Raw genomic sequence first — 20,170 nt, 5'->3', positions numbered from 1 at the left:
GTGTGTGTGTGTGTGTGTGTGTGTGTGTGTGTGTGTGTGTGTGTGTGTGGAGTTTCCTGTGAGTCAGATTTTACATGTGTCCTCCTTACCCCTCAAGGCTTATATATCATACATATATGTAACCTAAAAGATTTTAGGTTATGTTAAAAAAAAATTAGAGTCATGTTATTTTAAAAACTAAATGAAAGCACATTCAGACTGAGTTGTAGTAAACAATTGAATGAGAAATAGATTCTTTAATATGGTAGAAAATATATAGTTCAGCAGTGGTTCAGAATTTTAAAATGTCACATGTAAAATGAGCCTGCATCAAGGTGAATATTTTCAAGCATTGAAATCTGTGGTGAAATAGTATTTTATATCAGATGATAATCTATACTTTAGAGAGTTCTGGTTCCTAGAATGGAATGAGGTAAAGTGATGAGAAAGTTTCTGGGGATTCAGATTTTGTTTTGTTTGTAAAACCAGTTTTGGATTACTAGTGGTAATAGGTTAACCAGTCACTGGAATCCATAGCTAATTAGAAATCTCGTTTTAGCTGTCTGTTTTAGCTCCCTTACATACTAAGACCAAAGCTGCTTGTTTTTAAATTAAGAAAGTGATCGTCAAAAGCAGTAAAGTGACCAATGTAAGATGATGAGACAAAAATGACTAGAAAGTTCTCAAAATACAGGTGGCCTGACTTAGCCTGGAGAAATTGGAGCATCTAGCCTAGCTGAGTGGCCCAGTGGCCTTCAGGACTTCCTTCCCCTCCATTTTTCCTTCCCTTCCTCCTTTCTCTGGGGCTATGATTTCATGTGAGAAGAAGAGATCTAGGATTAAAGGTTAGATCATAAAATGTTAGATTTAGAGTTTGAAGGAACTGGAGGTCATCTTACATTTTATTGATGAGAAAACTGAGGCCCTAAGAGGTGAATTGCTTTGCTTACCATCACACAGATAATTGTTGTTGTTTGTCCTTCATTCTCCAGGAGGACCAATGACATCAGGAAAGGTGATGTCTTGACTAGCAAGCAAATTGGATTTAAGTATGGGAGGGCTGTGCAAAGTCACCAGTCTCACTCTCTCCTCTGGAGCCATCTGGGTCCAGTGGCAAGATATAGATCAGGACAACTGGAAAGCATTAGAAGGAAGAGCAGGAAGTAAAAGTAGAGTTTTGTGACTATATGCAGCAGTATTTGCACTTTGCTAGTTACTATTAAACTGGTGATAGTAAGGAAGACTGGGAGAAAAGTATAATGGAATACTTTCCTCCATTCATTGTCTATTCCAGCCAACCTGGCCTACCTCTGGTTTCCTGTATACGACATTCCACCTTCTTTCTCTCATTTCTGTCCTTTTGCATAGGCTGCCCCTCCTTACCTGACCTCTGCCTCTTAAGAATTCTTAGCTCCAGGAGCAGCTCGGTGGCTCAGTGGATAGAGCATCAGCCCTGAAGTCAGGAGGACCTGAATTCAAATCCAGTCTCAGACAAGACACTTAACACTTACTAGCTGTGTGACCCTCTGCAAGTCAGTTAACCCCAATTGCCTTGCCAAAAAAAAAAAAGAATTCTTAGCTCCCTTAAAGGCTCAGCTCAAGTACCACCGACAACAATTGAGTCCCCCCAATTGTTATGTTCCTCAACCCCGTGAAAATTACTTTGTATTTGTTTCGTGTATTTTGCATTTAAAAAAAATTATCTGTGTTATTCCCTTTGTATTAATCCCCAAACCCATTCGAATTTAAACCTGTTAAGGTCAAGGATTCTTTCTTTCTTTCTTTCCTTTTTTTTTTTTTTTAATATATTTATTACTAGCCCATAGCACAGTGCTTAGACCTAACAAGTTACTGAGTGGCCAGGACAACTTCAGCCTAGGAATTGGAGAGTAAGCGTAGGAAGGAGCTTTTATTAATCAGTCAGTCAGCAAACACTTAATAATTGCCATTTATGTGTCAGGCACTGCGCTTGGTGCTGGAAATAAAAATACGATAAATGATACAATCTCTACTGAAAAAAAACTTATACTTTCTGCTTATATTCTGATGAGGAAACAAAGATACCCAAACACATACACATGCACATGCACGTGCACACACAGATGGAATGGGCAGCTAGGTGGCACAGTGGATCGAATCTGGCCTCAGATGCTTACTAGCTGTGTGACTCTGGACAAGTCACTTAACCCTGTTTGCCTCAGTTTTCTCATCTGTAAAATAAGCTGAGGAAGGAAATAGCAAACTACTCCAGTATCTTTGCCAAGAAAACCCCGGAGGGTGTCATGAAGAGTCGGATACCACTGAAACTACTGAACAACAACATCTGCACAATAAATATAAAAGAATTAAATGTAAAGTAATTATATATAAATCATTTGAGAGAGGGAGCATTAGCAGATGAGAAGACCAGAAAAGGCTTCCTGTAGAATGTGTGCTTCAGTAGCACCTTGAAGGAAAAGAAGGATTTTGTCAGGTAGAGGTAAGAAAGGGATATGTTCTAGATGTGAGGGACAGCTAGCTCAGAGACATGGAGATAGGAGAATGGAGTTCAGTGTGTAAGGAACAATGGGGCCAGTTTAGCTGCATTTCAGTGTTCAGGAGGGAAAGTAATGTCCAATGAGGCTAGAAATAAAGTTTGGGACTAGGTTGTAAAGTACAGAAAAAGCTAAACAAAGTAGTTTATAATCTGATTTTTAGAGGCAATGGGAAACCATTGGATTTTGAATGGAGGAGTGGCATGTCAGACCTATGCTTTGGGAAAAATACTTTTCTCAGTACCATGTAAAATGAACTGAAGGAGGGTGAGGCTTGAGGCAGAGACCAATTAGGAGGAAATTAGGGTAATCTTCATGGAAACCGATAAAGGACTTAGTCTTGTGTTGGTAGCTGTGTGAGTAGAGAGAAAGGATTGGATATGAGAGATGTAGAGGTGGAAAGAGAAAGATTTAGCAACCGATTTGATATGTGGAGTGAGTGAGAGTTGAGGGTAACACTGGGGTTATGAACTTGGAAAACTGGAAGTTTAGGGGTGCTGGCAACAGAAAGAGGGAAGTTTGGAAGATGGATGGCTTCGGGGAACGAATTATGTTTTGAACCAATCTTGAGTTTGAGATGTCTCCAGCATATGCAGTTTGAAATGTCTAATAAGTTACTGGTGATACAGGATTGAAAGTCAAAAGAAAGACTGAGGCCAGGCATATAGAACTCTTTTCTTTATAGAAATGATCATTAAATCTGTGGGAGCTGTTGAAGTCACCAAGGTAGCAAAGAAAAGAAAAAGGGAATCCACTGAATGGTTTGGAGCGCCACTCCTATTGTAGGATAGATGTGTTCCTAGGACCCCACACTGAAATGTTACTTATTTATTTATACACACATACATATGCACACATATTCCTATACATACATATATACATACATACACACATGTACATTCACATATATATGTATATATATATGTATGCAACTTTGTTATACAGGATAAGATAATTCTCTAACTATTAGTATAAAGCATAAAATTTTGGAACTTATGTAAATGAGCTAGCCTTCCACCATGTATTACATTTTTTGATAGTAAATGCCATCAGAGTTACAAATAACTAATATACATGGATATTTTAAACTAGAGACTATCTCTATAATAATCAGTCCATGAATAATTTAAATTGGGGGTATGAGATTGTTCTAGCAAAATTTGATCTTAGTGAACTCTTTTTGGTTCTTAAGTATCACCTCTTCCCTTTTAAGTGTTCATCAATCATCTGCCCAATAATCCTTTTTAAAATGTTGTTAAAGAGTCATATCAAATTGATGGGTTTGAAATTTTGGAATCTCTTCCCTTTTCTTTATTTCCTCTTTTGATGCATCATTAGACTCTTAAGTAAAGTTCAGAAAGTCACGTGCCAGCAAATTGTCTTCAACAGAACTCAGTCATAGTGATAGTAGAAGTGGCTTTTCTCCTGTGATAATCTCTGGGTATTATTTTTATATAAACATTTTTATGGGCTTTATTGTTTAAATAGTGTCAGGGGTATCAACTTTATATTCAGTATGTTTCACCTAAAGCAGCTTGTGTGTATAAATCTTTATTTGTATTTATTTTACATCTCCTTTCTACTTCTTATTGTGTTCATACATACACAATGAAGAGGGATCTTCTTCATCTGTCATCTGAATATTTATGTTCGGAACACAGAAATGACTATCATCTTTCCACAGTTTCTCTAGTCTGGCACACATGAGGAAAAGAGAGCACAAATTTGAATATGAATTTCAATACGAATTGTCGGGGAAGTGCAACACACATTATTTTAGTAGAGAAATAGTAAATCATTCTAGAATATCTGATCTTACTGCATATTACAGGTCTCTTCACCTAAAAAAAAAATCTGATCTTACTGCATATTACAGGTCTCTTCACCTAAAAAAAAAAAAACTGTTCTAGGCATTGTATTTGTCTTATTAAAAGTAAGATTTTAAAATTCAGCATCAATAATTTGTCTTAAAACAATTTCTGTGTGAAAATTGCTATTATTATTACTGGAATTATTATTTGCTCATTGGGATTTTGTTGTTGTTCATTTTTGTCCAGTTCGTCGTGACTCTGTTTGGGGTTTTCTTGGCAAACATACTGAAGTGGTTTGCCATTTCCTTCTCCAACCCATTTTACAGATGAGGAAACTGAGGCAAACAGGGTTAAGTGACTTACCCGGGGTTAAACAACTAGGAAATATCTGAGGCTGAATATGAACTCAGGTCTTCCTGGCTCCATTGTCAATGCTCTATCTACTACGCCACCTAGCTGCTGCATTGGGGCTTTAAAGAGTTCTCATGCAATCCTGACTCTTCTGTGAGTTGTCTCTATCTGTTGGACTGCATTCCTCATCTTAGTTGTTCATGTTTCCTCCCTTTCATCAGTAGAAAAGCTCTTGTAATCCCACTTCCTTTTTATATCTTGGCTGATGGTGAATAAAAATGTGAGTCCTTTCAGTCACTTAACATATTATTCTAGCTACAACCTCCACCTCTTCACACTTCATGTACCAAAAAAAAAAAAAAAAAACCCAAACCCAAACCTTTAGATAGTTGAGTATTTGCATATCCTTTTATTTACATTATGATTTTAAGTTAGAAGTTGAGAATAAGAAATTTTTTTAAAAACTGTTTTTATTAGGCAGCTAGGTAGTACAGTGAATAGAGTGCTGATTCTATAGTCAGGAAAACTTGAATTCAAATCCAGTATGATTAACTAGTTGTGTGACCCAGATCAAGTCACTTTACTTCTGACTGCCTCAGTTTTACCCATCTGTTAAATGGGGATAATAATAGCAACTACCTCCTAGGATTGTTGTAAGGATAAAATGAGACAATATTCATGATATGCTTCGCAAAGCTTAAAAGTGCTATATAATTGTTAGCTGTTATTAATGTTGTTATTATTATGACTATGCTTTGCCCAGTAGGATAGATGATTAGTCTTAAAGAATTATTTTTCATGATCAGAAAATTATCTTCGAACTTAAAATTCTACTTTTCATTGAAATATGACTAACTTTTCTGTGGCTACATGAACATTTACAACACTTCTATCAGGCACATAAGCAATTTTTTTTAGTATATTGAATTTGTTGTTTACTATTTGGGAACAGTATGCTAATTAGCTTATTATTAGTCAGGGATAACAGAAAGATTAGAGTCAGAATAGTTGACCTTGAAAATGCAAATGAATGGCTTATAACCACCTTTTGTTATTATTTGGGTTGATTTTATCTTTAATTGGCAATGCAGATTTTTTTATTAAAATTTAGAATAGTGAACCTTGGCCTCCTATTTCCCTCATTATCTTCAGAATATTATATAAAATACTGGAATTCTGGGAGTGCTCTTGGGAAAGAAAAATGTGGGATTTCTTCTTGTCCTTCTCTGACAGATTTTGGCCTCACAAGCCTTATTTCAAACAAAAAAAAAATTCTGTCAGTAGTATGTGTACTTACTCTTGGAATCTGTGGGCTTATTTGTGGTAGCAGCAACACATATGACTAGCTCTGGAAATTGTATCTGAGCAGAATACTTGAGAAGACATTTATGTTGGATAGAGAAATGTCAGAGAGCAGAATGGGAAAAAACTGTCTTAAGTTTTTGTTTGAGGTTTTCAGACTTGGGGATCTTTTCAGCTCTAGTTTCATTGGCCTCCTGCCTTTTCCACCTCCTCAGTAGTGTGAATTTTTGTTGTTGTTGTTTGGTTTTTTTAGGTTTGTTCACCTAAACTATGTTCTAGACCACTGGAAACAAGGCTTGTCTCTGTCCAAAATGACTTTGTCTTTTTCAAGGGCAGGTTCTCTCCCCTCCTCTCTTCCGCTTCCCAAGGTTGAAGAGAAATTTATTTGGACTTCTTAGCATGGTTTTCTACCCTCTAGTGCATGTCAGTGGAATAGCAGGAAATTTAATTGTAATAGTTTTGAACTCTGGCTCTCTATAAAACAAGTTAGAGAATGAAAAGATTTATGAAGTCAGCTCTTAATTTCCCTAAGCAGAGAAGTGCTCTGCATCCCTCTCCTCTCTCTGCCTTCCATATGCCCTAGTGTTTTGTCCTTGTCTAGTCTTGAAGAGATCTGTTTACAGTTTCACCTACTTATAAAAATAAAATGAATGTACAGTCTTCGATAAGTCACTTAACCTCTTGGGATCTCAGTTTCTTTGCCTGCAGTATAAAGATGGTAAATTACAGGATTTCCAAGGTCCCTTACAACCCTTACATTCTATGATTATGACATTCAAGGAAGAGAGGGAAAATATTTTAACTGTAATCATTTGTAGAGTGCCTAACATGAGAAAAATGTTTTTTCTTGATTTTACTAGATGATAAACTATGGGAACTCTACATTGCAATATACTGCAAAAAATAATGTCACTTATGATCCCCTACTTGTAAAAATTAGAACACACAGCTATTTTAAAATGAACAAAGAATGAATTGTTTTGGATGAATGAATTTGAATGAATCTTTGGTTTGATGTAACAAGTATTGATTAAGCACCTGTTATGTTCAAGGCAATGGACTGGGAGCTCTGGATATGGACACAAAAAGAAAACAATTCCTGCCCTCTTGCAACTTGCATTTTACTAGGGGAATAAATATGACAGGCACACATAGAAGTAAATGAAAGATAATTGAAGAGGAAGTTTTTAATTAGTATTTTTAGTAATTTAGTAAAATTAGTAAATTTAATTGGTATAGCAGAAGAGTATTAATAATTGGGTTTTGGGGGAGTGTCTTGGAAAAAAAGTGGAATGTGTACTGAGCCTTGAAAGAAGGTAAGGCTTCTAAGAAGCCAGAACAAAGAAGGAAAACATTCTAGGTTTTGGGGATGTCTTTTGCAAAAGTCTGGCAGCTCAGGATAGAATGCCAAGTTTGACTGTAGCATAGAGTGCATGAGTTTAAGTAAGGTGAATTAAACCAGAACTTGACTATGAAAGTCCTTGACAGGCTGAGGAGTTTGTCTTTTATGCTAATGGCAATAGGAAACCACTGAAGGGAAGGGATGATCAAACCTGTGCCTTAAGGATATTATTTTGGCAACTGGAGGACTGATTGAAGACTAAGAAACCGAACATTAGGGAGCCCAGGCAGGAGGTGGTGTTGACTACTAAAGTGGAGAGAAAGAAAATGTGTTCAAGAGATCTCAGGACGTAGAGTGGGGAGGAGCTGATTGGATCCAGAGAGGAAGTGACATGGGAGAAGGGGAGGGAAAGGTTATAAACTTAGGTGAATAAGAGTTTTGTGGTGACCTCAACAGGTAGAAGAAAGTTTGGAAGAGGGATGAGTTTAGGAAGAAAGACATTAAATTCTCTTTTAGACACGTCAAGATGTCAAAAGTACGTGGTGGTATCCCACATTAATAATTGCCTATTGGACCATATATGTGTGAATAGAGAGAACAGGCAAAGAGAACATTCATTGGTGAAATGTCATAGTTTCTGTCATTTTCTATGACTCTGTATAAATTTTTTAAACATTCACATACGTATTTAACATATATAACAAATGCATATATGTAAATTTGAGAATCCTCTTCATAAAGATAACTCAATTCAGGGAAAGGACTTAGAAAAAGAAGAGGGTTGGGAATACTCATGCTAAGGGGCTGGGAGAGATAGATCCTAAATAAATCAGCAAAGGAGACTGAGAAGTGGTGGTCACACTGGGGACGACTCATGGCCATCTATTGGAGGTCTCTCTCTGCTAAAAGCAGAGCAGCTGATCAATTCTCTTTTAATGATTCATTATAAACAGTTATTGAATTCCAACTCAGTCAATTACACTTATTTTATTTATATTTCAATACATGAAGTTCCTTTTTTTTTAAGTGGGAGTAGAACATAAGTAGGAGAAGAACCTGAGAAGAGGGTCAGGGAATCCAAGACAGGAGATAGTATTGAGTGGGAAGAAGTAGGAAATAGTGTCCAAAATTAAATACTGATGGGGACACTCTGTTAATTACTGGGAATACAAAGAAAATTGAAAACATGGCCTCTGCCTTCAAGGAACTCAAATTCTAATAGGGAGTTTAGCTAAGAAGAGGAAGAAAGATTTCTTATTTTAGCTACCACGGATGACTGGATCAAATGAGAGTTTTTTAAAGATCAGAGAGACATGGGCACATTTGTAGATAGCAGGTAAGAAGCCATAGATAGGGAAAGACTGAAGGTAGACTGGGGATGATGGTAGGGTCAATCTGATGGAGAAGACTTGTGGGGATGAGATCAGAGGTTCACATAGAGGGGTTTGTGTAGGTCAGATGAAGGGCCGCCTCTTCATAAGAGGCAAAAGTGAAGGAGGAAATAAACTTGAGCAGTTTGAGATGAGGAGAAGAATAGGGGGTGTTCTCAGCAAATAGCCCTAATTTGGTGGAGTGTGAAGTGAGATTCTCAGCTGAGAGGGTGAAGAGAGGACTCAGGGATGGGATGCTTGAGGGGGTGGGAGTCAAAAAGGTTTGGGATATCAGTGATGAGTAGGATAGTAAATCAACTTGGGTGTTAAATGGAGTGATGTCCTTGTTGCAGCAAAGGCTCAGTTGAGATGGTGTTATATAAATTTGTGATGGATCCAGTCAGCACAATTGAATGGTTTTTCCCCAGCTCTGTTTAGCTGCAGGAGGGAAGGGGGAAGATGGTGGGAGTAATCCAGAGCTGACGTTTGACAAAATACGATCAGTGATGGGATAAGGGGGCAAGAGAGCAGAACTTAGTAAAGTCTTACTTTCTTAATATTTTGGATGAGGGGGGCAATTTAAAAGTAAAAAAAAAAAAGTGCCGTGTATCTAAAATAACAAAACTCAAAAACAAAACAGGAATGCTTCCTCCTATGTGAATTTATAAGATTTAAGAAGAATGCAGTTTTATGGGGTTTTTTGTGTCACTAATTAATTTGTTCATTATTAAAACTGGGAATGTTCAGATGAAAAGGATCATTAATATTCTTTTCAACTTATCTTTGGTACTACTTTTATGTTATATATGAATGCAAATTTCTCTCATGTGAAATATTTCACTGGTGTTTTTCCTGGATTTAGAGGTTGTTAAAGAAGATGTAATTGCATCCCAGGGAACAACTTGAGAGCTGTCTGTCCTAGACTGTCTGACCCTGACTAACTTATTCCTTGTAGTTTTAAATCTTCCTGTATGAAGGCTGTTAAAAAAATAGTTTTGATGAATTTAAACACTGCTAATCTTCCCAAGGGCTGGGCTTTTACAGAAGAATTCTGTAGAGTGGTTGAATTGTCATTTGCCAATATCATTAACTGTCAATAATGATTAAAAACATGAAATTAATGTTAGCATTTTTAAGGCTATTTTTCACTAATACAACACTGTATAAATTTTTGTGATTAGAAAGGGTAGAATTGTTGGTCAAACATCTCATTTCTTTTTGGTTCATGATTTCAATTCAGGGTATTTTTCTACAGAATTTACCTTTTTTTTATCTATCAGTAGGAATATATACAGCAGATCACTTAGGCAGTGTTACAAAAACAATATTGTTCCCTTAAATGGCCTGAGATGTACTAAATGAAAGTTTCAATTTATTCGTGTCCACTTGTTAATAAGCTTTGGCATTTAGTTTATGGTAGTTTAAAGCATGACCTCAAATCTAGGAATAGGTTATTTATTTTTTATTACTTCTTTCCTCTTTTGTTCTCAGCCAAACTATTCTCCTATGTTACTACACAGATTCTCCATTCTAACTTATTTTAAATTGTTCCAGGTTTCCTTGCTACTTCACCTTGACCATATAACAAAGTGCTACTTTAGGATATCACCACTTGAATAGATCATGTTACCCTTCTCTTTAAAATATTAAAAGACTGCCCAACTGATTTTTCCTCACCTTCTACTCCATGAACTAAAACTGTAATAGCCTTGGAAGAAACTAAATACTCTGCCACCAGTTTTCCAGCTCTTTGTTACTTGGGTCCTGTATTGATCCAGGGATAGTCTCTCCCAATAGAATGTAAGATTCTTGAGGTCAAAGATTATTTTTGTTTTATCCTTCCTTGACACCTAGAATAGTGCATTATAGTACATGATACATTTTTAATAAACTTAGGTTGAATTGAAGAGCCTGAGAGATTCCAAATAGTACTTCACCCCCAGAAAATTCCATAGCCCTAGTTTGTCAAATAATGTACATGAGATTATTTCCATGATTTGCTTCATAAATCAGAAATTCCATATGTTTGGATAAATTATTCTTAGAATCCAGTGCTCAGCACAGTGCCTGGCACATAGTAGGCACTTAATAAATGTTGATTAATTGCTTTAAGTACATTTGTCTTTTATCAACATACGGTTTATTATAATTGGTTCTTACTATTGGTTGGTGAGGCTTGTTTCCTCTAAAACTACAGTAGCCAGTGTGTGGTGGTGGGTCCTTGAAGTCCTCCCATTCCTTCCTTAGCTTCCTCCATGTCTAGATATTCTCCCTGGTACAGAAAAGATACGATCTCAGTAGTGGTGCCAACTTGTAGTACCTTCCTTTTGTGAGTTGTGGCCTCTTAGATATAGCAGTTGGCATGGAGCTCCTAGACAGACAGACACTGTCATCATGTTTTCCATCACCCCTCAGACCATTGCAGAAGAAGGGAAGGACATATAGCAAAAATAGTCAATAGAAAAGAGAACCTAAGTGTAGTTACGTGGGTAAAATGTTGACAACCTGTTCCATAAAAATGGATCTTGGATGTCCCAGGGATTTGAACAGGCCATGGTACAAGGGATTATTATATTATCATATTTCACATTGCTTATATCAGGGAATAGTGTACCTGTTTGTTCTGCTAGTGTATATTTTTTTTTCCAGTGACATACAGTAAAATGATCATAATTAATTTCAAAGTAGCTACTTTTGGCTGTTTTTTTTTCTCATTTCCCTTAAACTTGCTTCAAATCTGTCAGATTTTTGAAAATGCTATTGCTCTCAAACAAAGACAGAAATTGTGTGCTATTCTACCAAACAATTTATGGTAAAAATGAAAGATTAAAAAAAAGAGATCCAATCTCCAAAAGGTAGACTTTCCTTCCCTTACTTAATGCCTATGAATAGTTGTAAATAATTGAGATCTTTGCATCCTGATCTAATGTTGGACTGGACCTTGAGGAGTCTACCATCTTGCCTTTAGGCAGAATTACACCATCAGGAGTAGGTGGGAATCTGCTGGTTCCCTTGAGAAGATTGCACAGCCCCCTTCAGTAAATCATTCTAATGTTTAACAACCTTAAGTGTCAGGAAATTATTTATGGATAGCAACCTAAATTCCTCATGCTCCTATTTAAGCCTGTTTCTTCTTGTTCTGTCCTCAGTGGAGAAGTAGAACAGCTGGTTACCATCTGCTCCATTAAGAGACAGGCAGTACTGGAAAGTGTTACTGAGTTTCTCCTTCTGCCCTTCTTTTCCTCTTGTATCTTTGGCTAAACAACCCTTTTCTTGACAGCTTTGTTCATAGGTATTCTTTCTAACCTTTTAGCTGTCTTTGTTCCAGTATAGTTTTCTTTAATTTGTGGAGAACCAAACCAGCAAAGGCTTGATCAGCCCCAAAGATGAAGAAGTAAATATACTGCCGCACTTGCAGTAGCACTGATTTCTGGTCTAGGGGACAGGGTGCTACTGTACGGGGCCCATGTCCATCAAGTATTGTCTTTTGATCTGTCTTTTTATCAGACAAAATCTAGTAGAGCTGGTATTTGCTTACCTGCAGGCTAAAGTGTAAAATAATGTTTTTTTATTTCATTCATGTTTGTAGTAGTTACAAAGTAAAATATGTGTGTTTTACTCTTTTGTAGTTTATATAGTTATTATTGATAAAATACAAATTCATTTAAAAGTATTAGAGAATTCGTAGTAGCTTTTTGGTAAAAAAATAAAATAAAATAAAACCCACCAAAACAACTTTTGAAAAATTACAAGATAAAAGATATATGACATAACATCATAAAAATACAGATTTAGAGCTGAGAAGGAACCTTGGAGGACATTGAGTTCAACACCCTCATTGTACAGATAAAGAAAATGAGACACAGAGAGTAAATGACATGCCAACGTCACACATTTATTAAGTATTTGAGGCAGGATTTGAAGGTAGGTATTTTTTACTCCTAAGTACAGTGTGCTGTTGAGTATACTGTGTCCTTTAGTTTGTGTAAAAATGAAGTAGATAGTTTAAATAACTGTATGCTTAAATAAGTCTAGATCAGGGATGGGGAACCTGCAGCCTCAAGGCCACGTGTGGCATCGGTGGCCCTTTGACTGAGTCCAGGTTTTACAGAACAGATCCTTTTTTAAGGGGATTTGTTCTGTGAAGTTTGGATTCAGTCAGAGGGCTGCCCTTGAAGACCTAGAGGGCCACATGTGGCCTTGAGGCCACAGGCTCTCCACCCCTGGTCTAGAGTATGAAGTGCATGCCCTAAATGTTAACATATTAATAGAAATTTAGTGCCCAGAACCAGGAGATGATAGCTTCCCTGTAAATATTACTTTAACTCTAGGTATCATATTTTAAGAAGGTTGTTATTAACAAGTTAGCATGGTGCCAGAAGGTACTAGTTGGGGTGGTCAAGGTCTAGAAGACGTGTTGTATTTGTTTTTTGTTTGAATTTATTTTATTTTGAAATCTTTTTGTATCACTTCTTAATTTAAAACAACTTGAATTACCAGATCTAGGCCTAAGCACTGTAATTTTTTTAAAAGTACATTGATATCCATTGGTTTTGAATTATCTTCATTTTCAAATAAATCTCTGTCCTCCACTATCCACAGAGCCATCCCTTTTTAACAAAAAATAATAAAAAGTTCAGTAAAACTAACCAGTACGTCAGTGGAATCTGACAATATAATATGTTCATGTTGCACATTCATAGGGAGCTCCGCCCTCTCTGCAAAGGGGAGATTGGAGGGATAGGAATAAGCATCTATTAAGTGCCTACTACGTGCCAGGCACTTTATAAATGTTATCACATTTTATCTTCATAAAAATCCTGGGAGGTAGGTGCTATTATTATCATCCCCATTTTACAGTTATGGAAACTGAAGCAGACAGGTTAAGGGACTTGTTGCAGGTTAAGACACTAGTAAGTGTCTTAGGTCATATTTGAACTCAAGTCTTCCTGATTCCAAACCCAGCACTCTCTCCACTTTTGCCACCTAACTGCCTCTGGAAAGAAGAGGAATTTTCTGTGCTCTACTTACACAATACTTACTATCGTTTTTGTCATTTTCATTGACATTGTTGTATTCATTGTGCGTATTATTTTCCTGGTTCTGCTTACTTCACTGTAAATCAATTCATATGAATTCTTCACATTCAACATTTGTTATGGTACAGTGATATTCCATTGTATTTATATATTACAGTTTGTTTTGCCATCTCCCGTTTGGTGGCATAGTGGATAGAGCTCTGGGCCTGGAATCAGGGAGACCTGAGTTCAAATGTAGCCTCAGACACTTAACTAGTTGTGTGACTCTGCACAAGTCCCTTAACTGCTATCTGCCTCAGTTTCTGTAACTGTAAATTGGGATAATAATAGCATCTACCTCCTATGGTTGTTAGGAGGCTGTCAAATTAAATGATTTTTATAGAAAATTCCTATATAAAAAGCTCCTTTGGTATATGTAGGAGCTTTCTAGTTTTGACCCCTTTGGGGAATATGCAACATAGTTGCAGAAAATAAGGGATGCCCTTAACCTAATGAAAATAAAAAAAAAACATGGATGCTTCAAAGTTGGTTTTAAATATTGGACTATCTTGCAAAAGGTAGATTAGATTTGTTATATGTATATTGAGAAGAAAGAATAAGACATGGTTTTGGAAGTTAAAGGTAAACATTTCAGTTTGGTATAGGAGGTTGCATTGGCCGACAGGTGGTTCTCAGTACTTGTCCCTTTATTGGGTTGCAGCACCCCCACTCCCACTGGGGAGGACAAAGGGACTGCTCAGGATTTTTTGTGTCATACCAAAGTGACAAGGCCTTTCAGAGCTGAGTCCCCTGGCAACAACTTCGAGCTTCCTCATCCCCCCAATAGACCCAAGCAATGAGTGATGAATTACCTGGTGTCTCCAGAAGTTTCGAGGGGAATTCCAGCTGCACATTGCATGGAGTGGCTCCTATAGGTCATTCCACCCTTGGCTACATAGGGAAGAACTTTCTGACGATTCAGAGTTTTCAAAAATGGAATGTGTGTGTTCTCAAATTTCCCTGCCATTCTTTCCCTCCCCCCAAATTCTGTAGTAATGGCCTACCTTGGAGATAAAAAAAGCAACTTGGACACTTGATGATATGAGCATCTGGCTCAGTTGTTGAAAGACCTAGACTTATTTGTTCATTTTTTCTAGAGACCATAAATATAACATAAAACACCCACAAGAACATGAACATGCCCTGCCTGTCATCATCCTTTTTGTTCCTCATCCCCCTTTTTCTTTGTGTCTCAGCCCTGGATAAATACAGTTTTTATGAAGGGTCAAATTTCTTTTAAAAAAAATGAAGTTTCCAGTTAATTAGTGGGTTCTGGCTATCTATATGATTCTTAAGATAGAGACTCCCTGTAAACAGGTGGGCAATGCAAACCCTGTAGGTAAACTTCCAGTTTATCTCTTTCCTCTGGTTCTACCTGCTTCCTACTCAAGATTCCAACCCACAATCCCACTTCTGAGAGTTTATAACCCTAATCTCCTTTCAATACTAACAATCCCCTTATTTGTTGAAGAGTATTTATCCCATGCTAAGAGAATGGGCTGTCTTTTTAGGTAGTAAATTCCTTGTCCCTGGAAGTCAAGGCGTGATAGAATTCTCATGCTATATTTGAAGTTGAATTAGTTTCTAAGGACTTAGATTTAAAAAAAAAGTATTCATTTTTGCACCAAAAGTAGGTAATATAATGCTTTGAATAGAATAAGTGTTAAATACTTATTAACTGGAACTTGATATTATTTTGTTGTTGTTGTTCAGTTGTTTCAGTTGTGTCTGACTCTTGGGACACCATTTGCGGTTTTCTTGGCAAAGATACTGAAGTGGTTTGCCATTTCCTTCTCCAGCTCATTTTACAGATGAGGAACTGAGGCAGATAGGGTTGACTTGCGCAGGGTCACACAGCTAGTAGATGTCTGAGGCCAGATTTGAACTGAGGAAGATGAGTCTTTCTGACTCCAGGCCTAGCACTCTATCTACTTCACCACCTAGCTGCCCTATTGATATTATTACCATTTTTGGCAAAAATGATAAAAAATTTAAAAAATTTAACATTATTACCATTTTGTATAAAGGAAAACTAAAATTAAATGGCCTTTTTATACTGTGTTGCTGTTTTATCAGCAATCATCAGTGAACCCCAGAATACTACAAAAAGTGTGCATAGTTGCATCCTAGGTATCTCATTCTTGGGTTATTCAAATTAGAGTAGCTCCTTGAACATTCAGCTTGAACATTGAATTTCTTTATTTTCCATGAAGGAAGAGTGAATATTGCCAAGTAATTGACAAGTTTTCATCATGAGATTATATATTTAGAACTGGTAGTTTTCATTATTCAGGGCTTCTCGTTTCATTGATTTTTTTTTACTTTAACTGTTTAATGAATGCTTAAATTTTCTGTCTTTGTTATCAGCTCAATGCGTTGGAAACAAATCAGTTCAATTCCAAAACCTGTTTAAGTACTTAACTATATATAAAGACCCTGGGAGCTATTTATGGAGTTTAGAGAAAAGAATGGGTTGCTGCCATCATTGAACTAGAATGGAAGCATGATTTAGAACTAGAAGGGGCCTTAGGGATCTTAGAGGTCATATAGTTGTTGTTCAGTCGTTTTTCAGTCATGTCTGACTCTTCATGACACCGTGGGGTTTTCTTGGCAAAGATACTGGAATGGTTTTGCCATTTCCATCTCCAGCTTATTTTTTACAGATGAGCAACTGAGGCAAACAAGGTTAAGTGACTTGTCCAGGGTCACACAGCAAATAAGTGTCTGAGATCAGATTTAAACTCAGGAAGCTGAGTCTTCCTGACTTTGTGGCCAGCACTCTGTTCACTTCACCACCTAGCTGCCCAGAGGTCACACAGCTCAATTCCTTTATTTTATAGATGAAGAAAATGAAACTTATAGAGGGGAAGGTGACTTACTTGTAGGTCACAATAGTAGGAAACAGCAGTCTATGAACACACAAATATCTACAGTAAAAATTTATTAACTTAGACATATTTTGTGCAAGGTATGGAAGGGTTGAACATAAATTCAGAAAGGCCTAGATTCAAGCCCTGCTTCTGACACTTAACAACTGTGGAACTTACATGATACAGGTTTGCATGCCAGGAACTTCTTACATTGATGGAAACATAGGTCCAGGTTCCTCCTACCTTCCAAAATAAGCTAATAGCATTTTGAATACAAATACAAAAATGATATTGTGCCTGTCCTCAAGAGTCTTTTAATCTATTAAGGAGATTAAAATAACTACACTCAGGAGTAAATACAAAGTATATACAAAGTTTTTTTCATCATATAACTATAGAAGTAAAGCAAAAATCCAGTGCCTTGGGAGAGGGATGATATAAGAGAAAACTTAGAGGAAATGGCATTGACTTGGCTTATTAAATGGTTAAGAAGAATGAGTGAAAGAATTTGTTGACCTAACAATGTATGGAGAAAATACTATTCTACCATATGCTTTATGGAAAGTCATTATGGTAAAAAGCAGTATTACTTGTATATTCTTCTGTAAAAGAAAAAAATATATTTCCCCTGTGGCTAACTTCTTCCTTTCCCTCCCCATCTTGTCTCTTTCCTTCTTTTCTTCTTCTCTTACAGGCTAACAATAAGCCAGAAATAGAAGCAGCTCTCTTCTTGGATTGGATGAGGCTGGAACCCCAGTCAATGGTGTGGCTGCCTGTGCTACACAGGGTGGCTGCTGCAGAAACTGCCAAACACCAGGCAAAGTGTAACATCTGCAAAGAGTGCCCCATTATTGGCTTCAGGTATCAGAACAGATACATCCCAGATCCTCTTTTTTTGACTGTATGCATCATAAGATCTTGTATCCTTTCTAACAGAAGCTGTTAGTTTTCTAGTCAACATGGTGGACGTAGGGGAGGACGTAGGGGAGTTCAGAGGAGGACATGTTATGTTTTAGTCACGGAGTTAATTTGACTGATCTGGATGGAGGTATTTTCTTCGTCCTTTATAGTCCTCCTTATTCCAGGACCTCATTCAATAGAAAATTACATATCTCTCACACACACACGCACACACACACACACACACACACACACACACACACACACACACACACTCTCTCTCCCTCTCTAAGTCTAATCTAAGAACCATTCCCCCAAACATCATAAAGTTAGGAGTCAGGAGATGGTTCTATACAAAGAAACCAGGCTAGGTGAAAGGGCCGTCTTAACAGTCCGACTTCTCCAGTTTCCTTTCTCGTCCTTTCACCCCACTGTTCACAACAGGAGTTGTTGCAGTAATCACAGAATTTAATTCTTCATACATAAAATACCTGATTAGCCTCTCTGGATAGTATCCTAATGAATTGCTATCCAGGAGGACATAAAGTATGTAAATGAAGGAAAAATTCACCCCAAGAAGGAGTCTTTTATTTCAAAGTGAAAAAGAATAAAGAATGAATAATAAAATGTTAACACTGGAAACGGGCCTTGGAGTCTAGTGCAATGTTTTTCTTTTACAGTTGAGAAAAACAAGGTCAGGAAAGGTTAAGTGATTTGCCCCAAGGTTACACCGCTAGGAAAGAACATGTTTTAGAAACCTGATGTGCTTCAAAAATAGCAAAATTTGTGTCTTTAAACTCTTTAGCCATTTGACCTTTTTGTGGGTCTTTTTTTTTAAATGAATGTGTTATTTGATAATAATCCTCACTCCTTAATTCTGAAAGTTGTTGATCTGTTTTAACATCTGGATCAGCAGCATGGTTTCCATAGCAATGAATAGGCTACTGTGTTGTAAAATAGCTATATATTGGTATGCCTGTTCAGAATTCCACTTAACAGCTAAGTAAATACTCTCTTTCAATTATGGTTAGACTTGTTTTATCACTTTGTTTCTTAATAGCTACTTTGTGTGGTTTGGTGTGCTCTTTATTCATGGTGTTCTTTTAGCATTGCTATTTATCCTTCTGCATATCATGCTGTTTACTGAGAGGTTTTACAAAAGCTTTCTAAAGCCTAGATAGACAACAGTGAGAGTAGGCTGCACTAGCACAAAGACACCCTCATTTTGTCCTGGTTTCTGGCAGGTATGAATGATGACTTCAGGTGGGGATGCAGCAGGAGACTGCATTCCATTTCTTACCTTTTCTTTCTTTGCTTCTCTAGCTAGTCAGAGAGAAATGTGGGGGGAGGATTTATAAAGTAACAATACACTTTAAAGAACAGTAGTACATTTTCCCCCTTCCTCCATTAGAATATATCATTTAGAAATGCTGTCTTTACTTTTCCTCCAAAAGGAATACAGGAGTGTGAAAGGGATGTGTTATTCTTCAGTAAAATGATATCTGAGTTTTCTTATTCATTTTGCATAATGTAATTAATTTACTTGATTTGACTAAAGTCTTAAGATCTGAGAAAGCAAGTTAAAACTAAAATAAAAAGAAGAGATAGTAGGAAATATGTTAGCTTTGAGGGTAGAGAAAAATTAACTACCACTTCAGACTTAAAAATTAGAACTATTCCAACCTAGCCTTTTATTGGAGTTTGGTTTGTTATTTGTATGTGCTAGACTAAGGAGGGAGGGGATGATAAAAGCAGAAATTAGCTAAATGACTATTTGGAAAATGAGTCATTAAACCAGTCAGAAAGCATGATTAAAACATGTCCCTTTTTAGCTGACAGGTTTTGTTTTATTTTAGTTTTTGCCATTGGCATTCCTTCATTTTTCTTTACCTTTTTGGAAAATAATTGCTTTAATGAAATTTTGTTCTAAAAATAGAACATGTATATTATGAAAATTCCAGTGTTTGATTATAGACTAGTTAATAGTTTGCCAATACCTTCCCATTTCACCAAAAATATTCTTACACTCCCATTGATTTGAAATAAGAACTGATTCCCTCCTCTTTGATGTTTACAAAAAAATATATCTGTTAAAAGTCTTTGAGTAGAATTTGGGACATGGGTCAGCATTGTAGAAATCACACCCGATTAGAAGTCTAAGGCCTATTTTTGTCATTAAAACACTTGTGTCACACTGGGAATGTACTCTGCTCCTCTGGGCCTCCGTTTCTTCTCTTTAATAAAAGGGTGTTTTACTAGATCTTTTAAGTCTCTTGCAATTCTGAACATTATTGTATTTATAGTATTGGTATAAGAAATCCGTGTAGAAAAAAGTTTTATCAAGACCTTGGCCCTTACCAGATGTTTTTAAGGTAAATTTTGAAGAAACTAATTTTGTTTTTCTTTCTCTCTACCAGGTACAGGAGCTTAAAGCACTTTAACTATGACATCTGCCAAAGCTGCTTCTTTTCTGGCCGAGTTGCAAAAGGCCATAAAATGCACTACCCCATGGTAGAGTACTGCACGCCGGTAAGTGATGTCGAGAGCTTCAGTTCTGTGTAGTCGTGTTTTGGTGTGCAAATCACTTGATTTTCCTAGATTTGGGAGCTAATATTTCTTGGTAGGGCTACAGA

General features: G+C 36.8%; 1 protein-coding gene across 4 annotated transcripts in view; it reads left to right on the top strand.

Annotated features, from left to right (window-relative positions):
- The window catches only part of DMD (dystrophin), a 2,133,690-nt gene that overhangs the window by 2,053,032 nt on the left and 60,488 nt on the right, over positions 1–20,170 (top strand). For all 4 annotated transcript variants that reach the window (XM_027841976.1, XM_027841994.1, XM_027841966.1 and 1 more), the window contains 2 exons: positions 17,332–17,498; positions 19,955–20,066. In XM_027841976.1, the coding sequence (XP_027697777.1) occupies positions 17,332–17,498; positions 19,955–20,066 (279 nt within the window). The remainder of the gene's footprint in view (positions 1–17,331; positions 17,499–19,954; positions 20,067–20,170) is intronic.

The sequence above is a fragment of the Vombatus ursinus genome, unplaced genomic scaffold (assembly GCF_900497805.2).
Source record: "Vombatus ursinus unplaced genomic scaffold, bare-nosed wombat genome assembly UNPS02004827.1, whole genome shotgun sequence".
Classification (NCBI taxonomy): domain Eukaryota; kingdom Metazoa; phylum Chordata; class Mammalia; order Diprotodontia; family Vombatidae; genus Vombatus; species Vombatus ursinus.
This window is presented reverse-complemented; position numbering and strand designations above follow the sequence as displayed.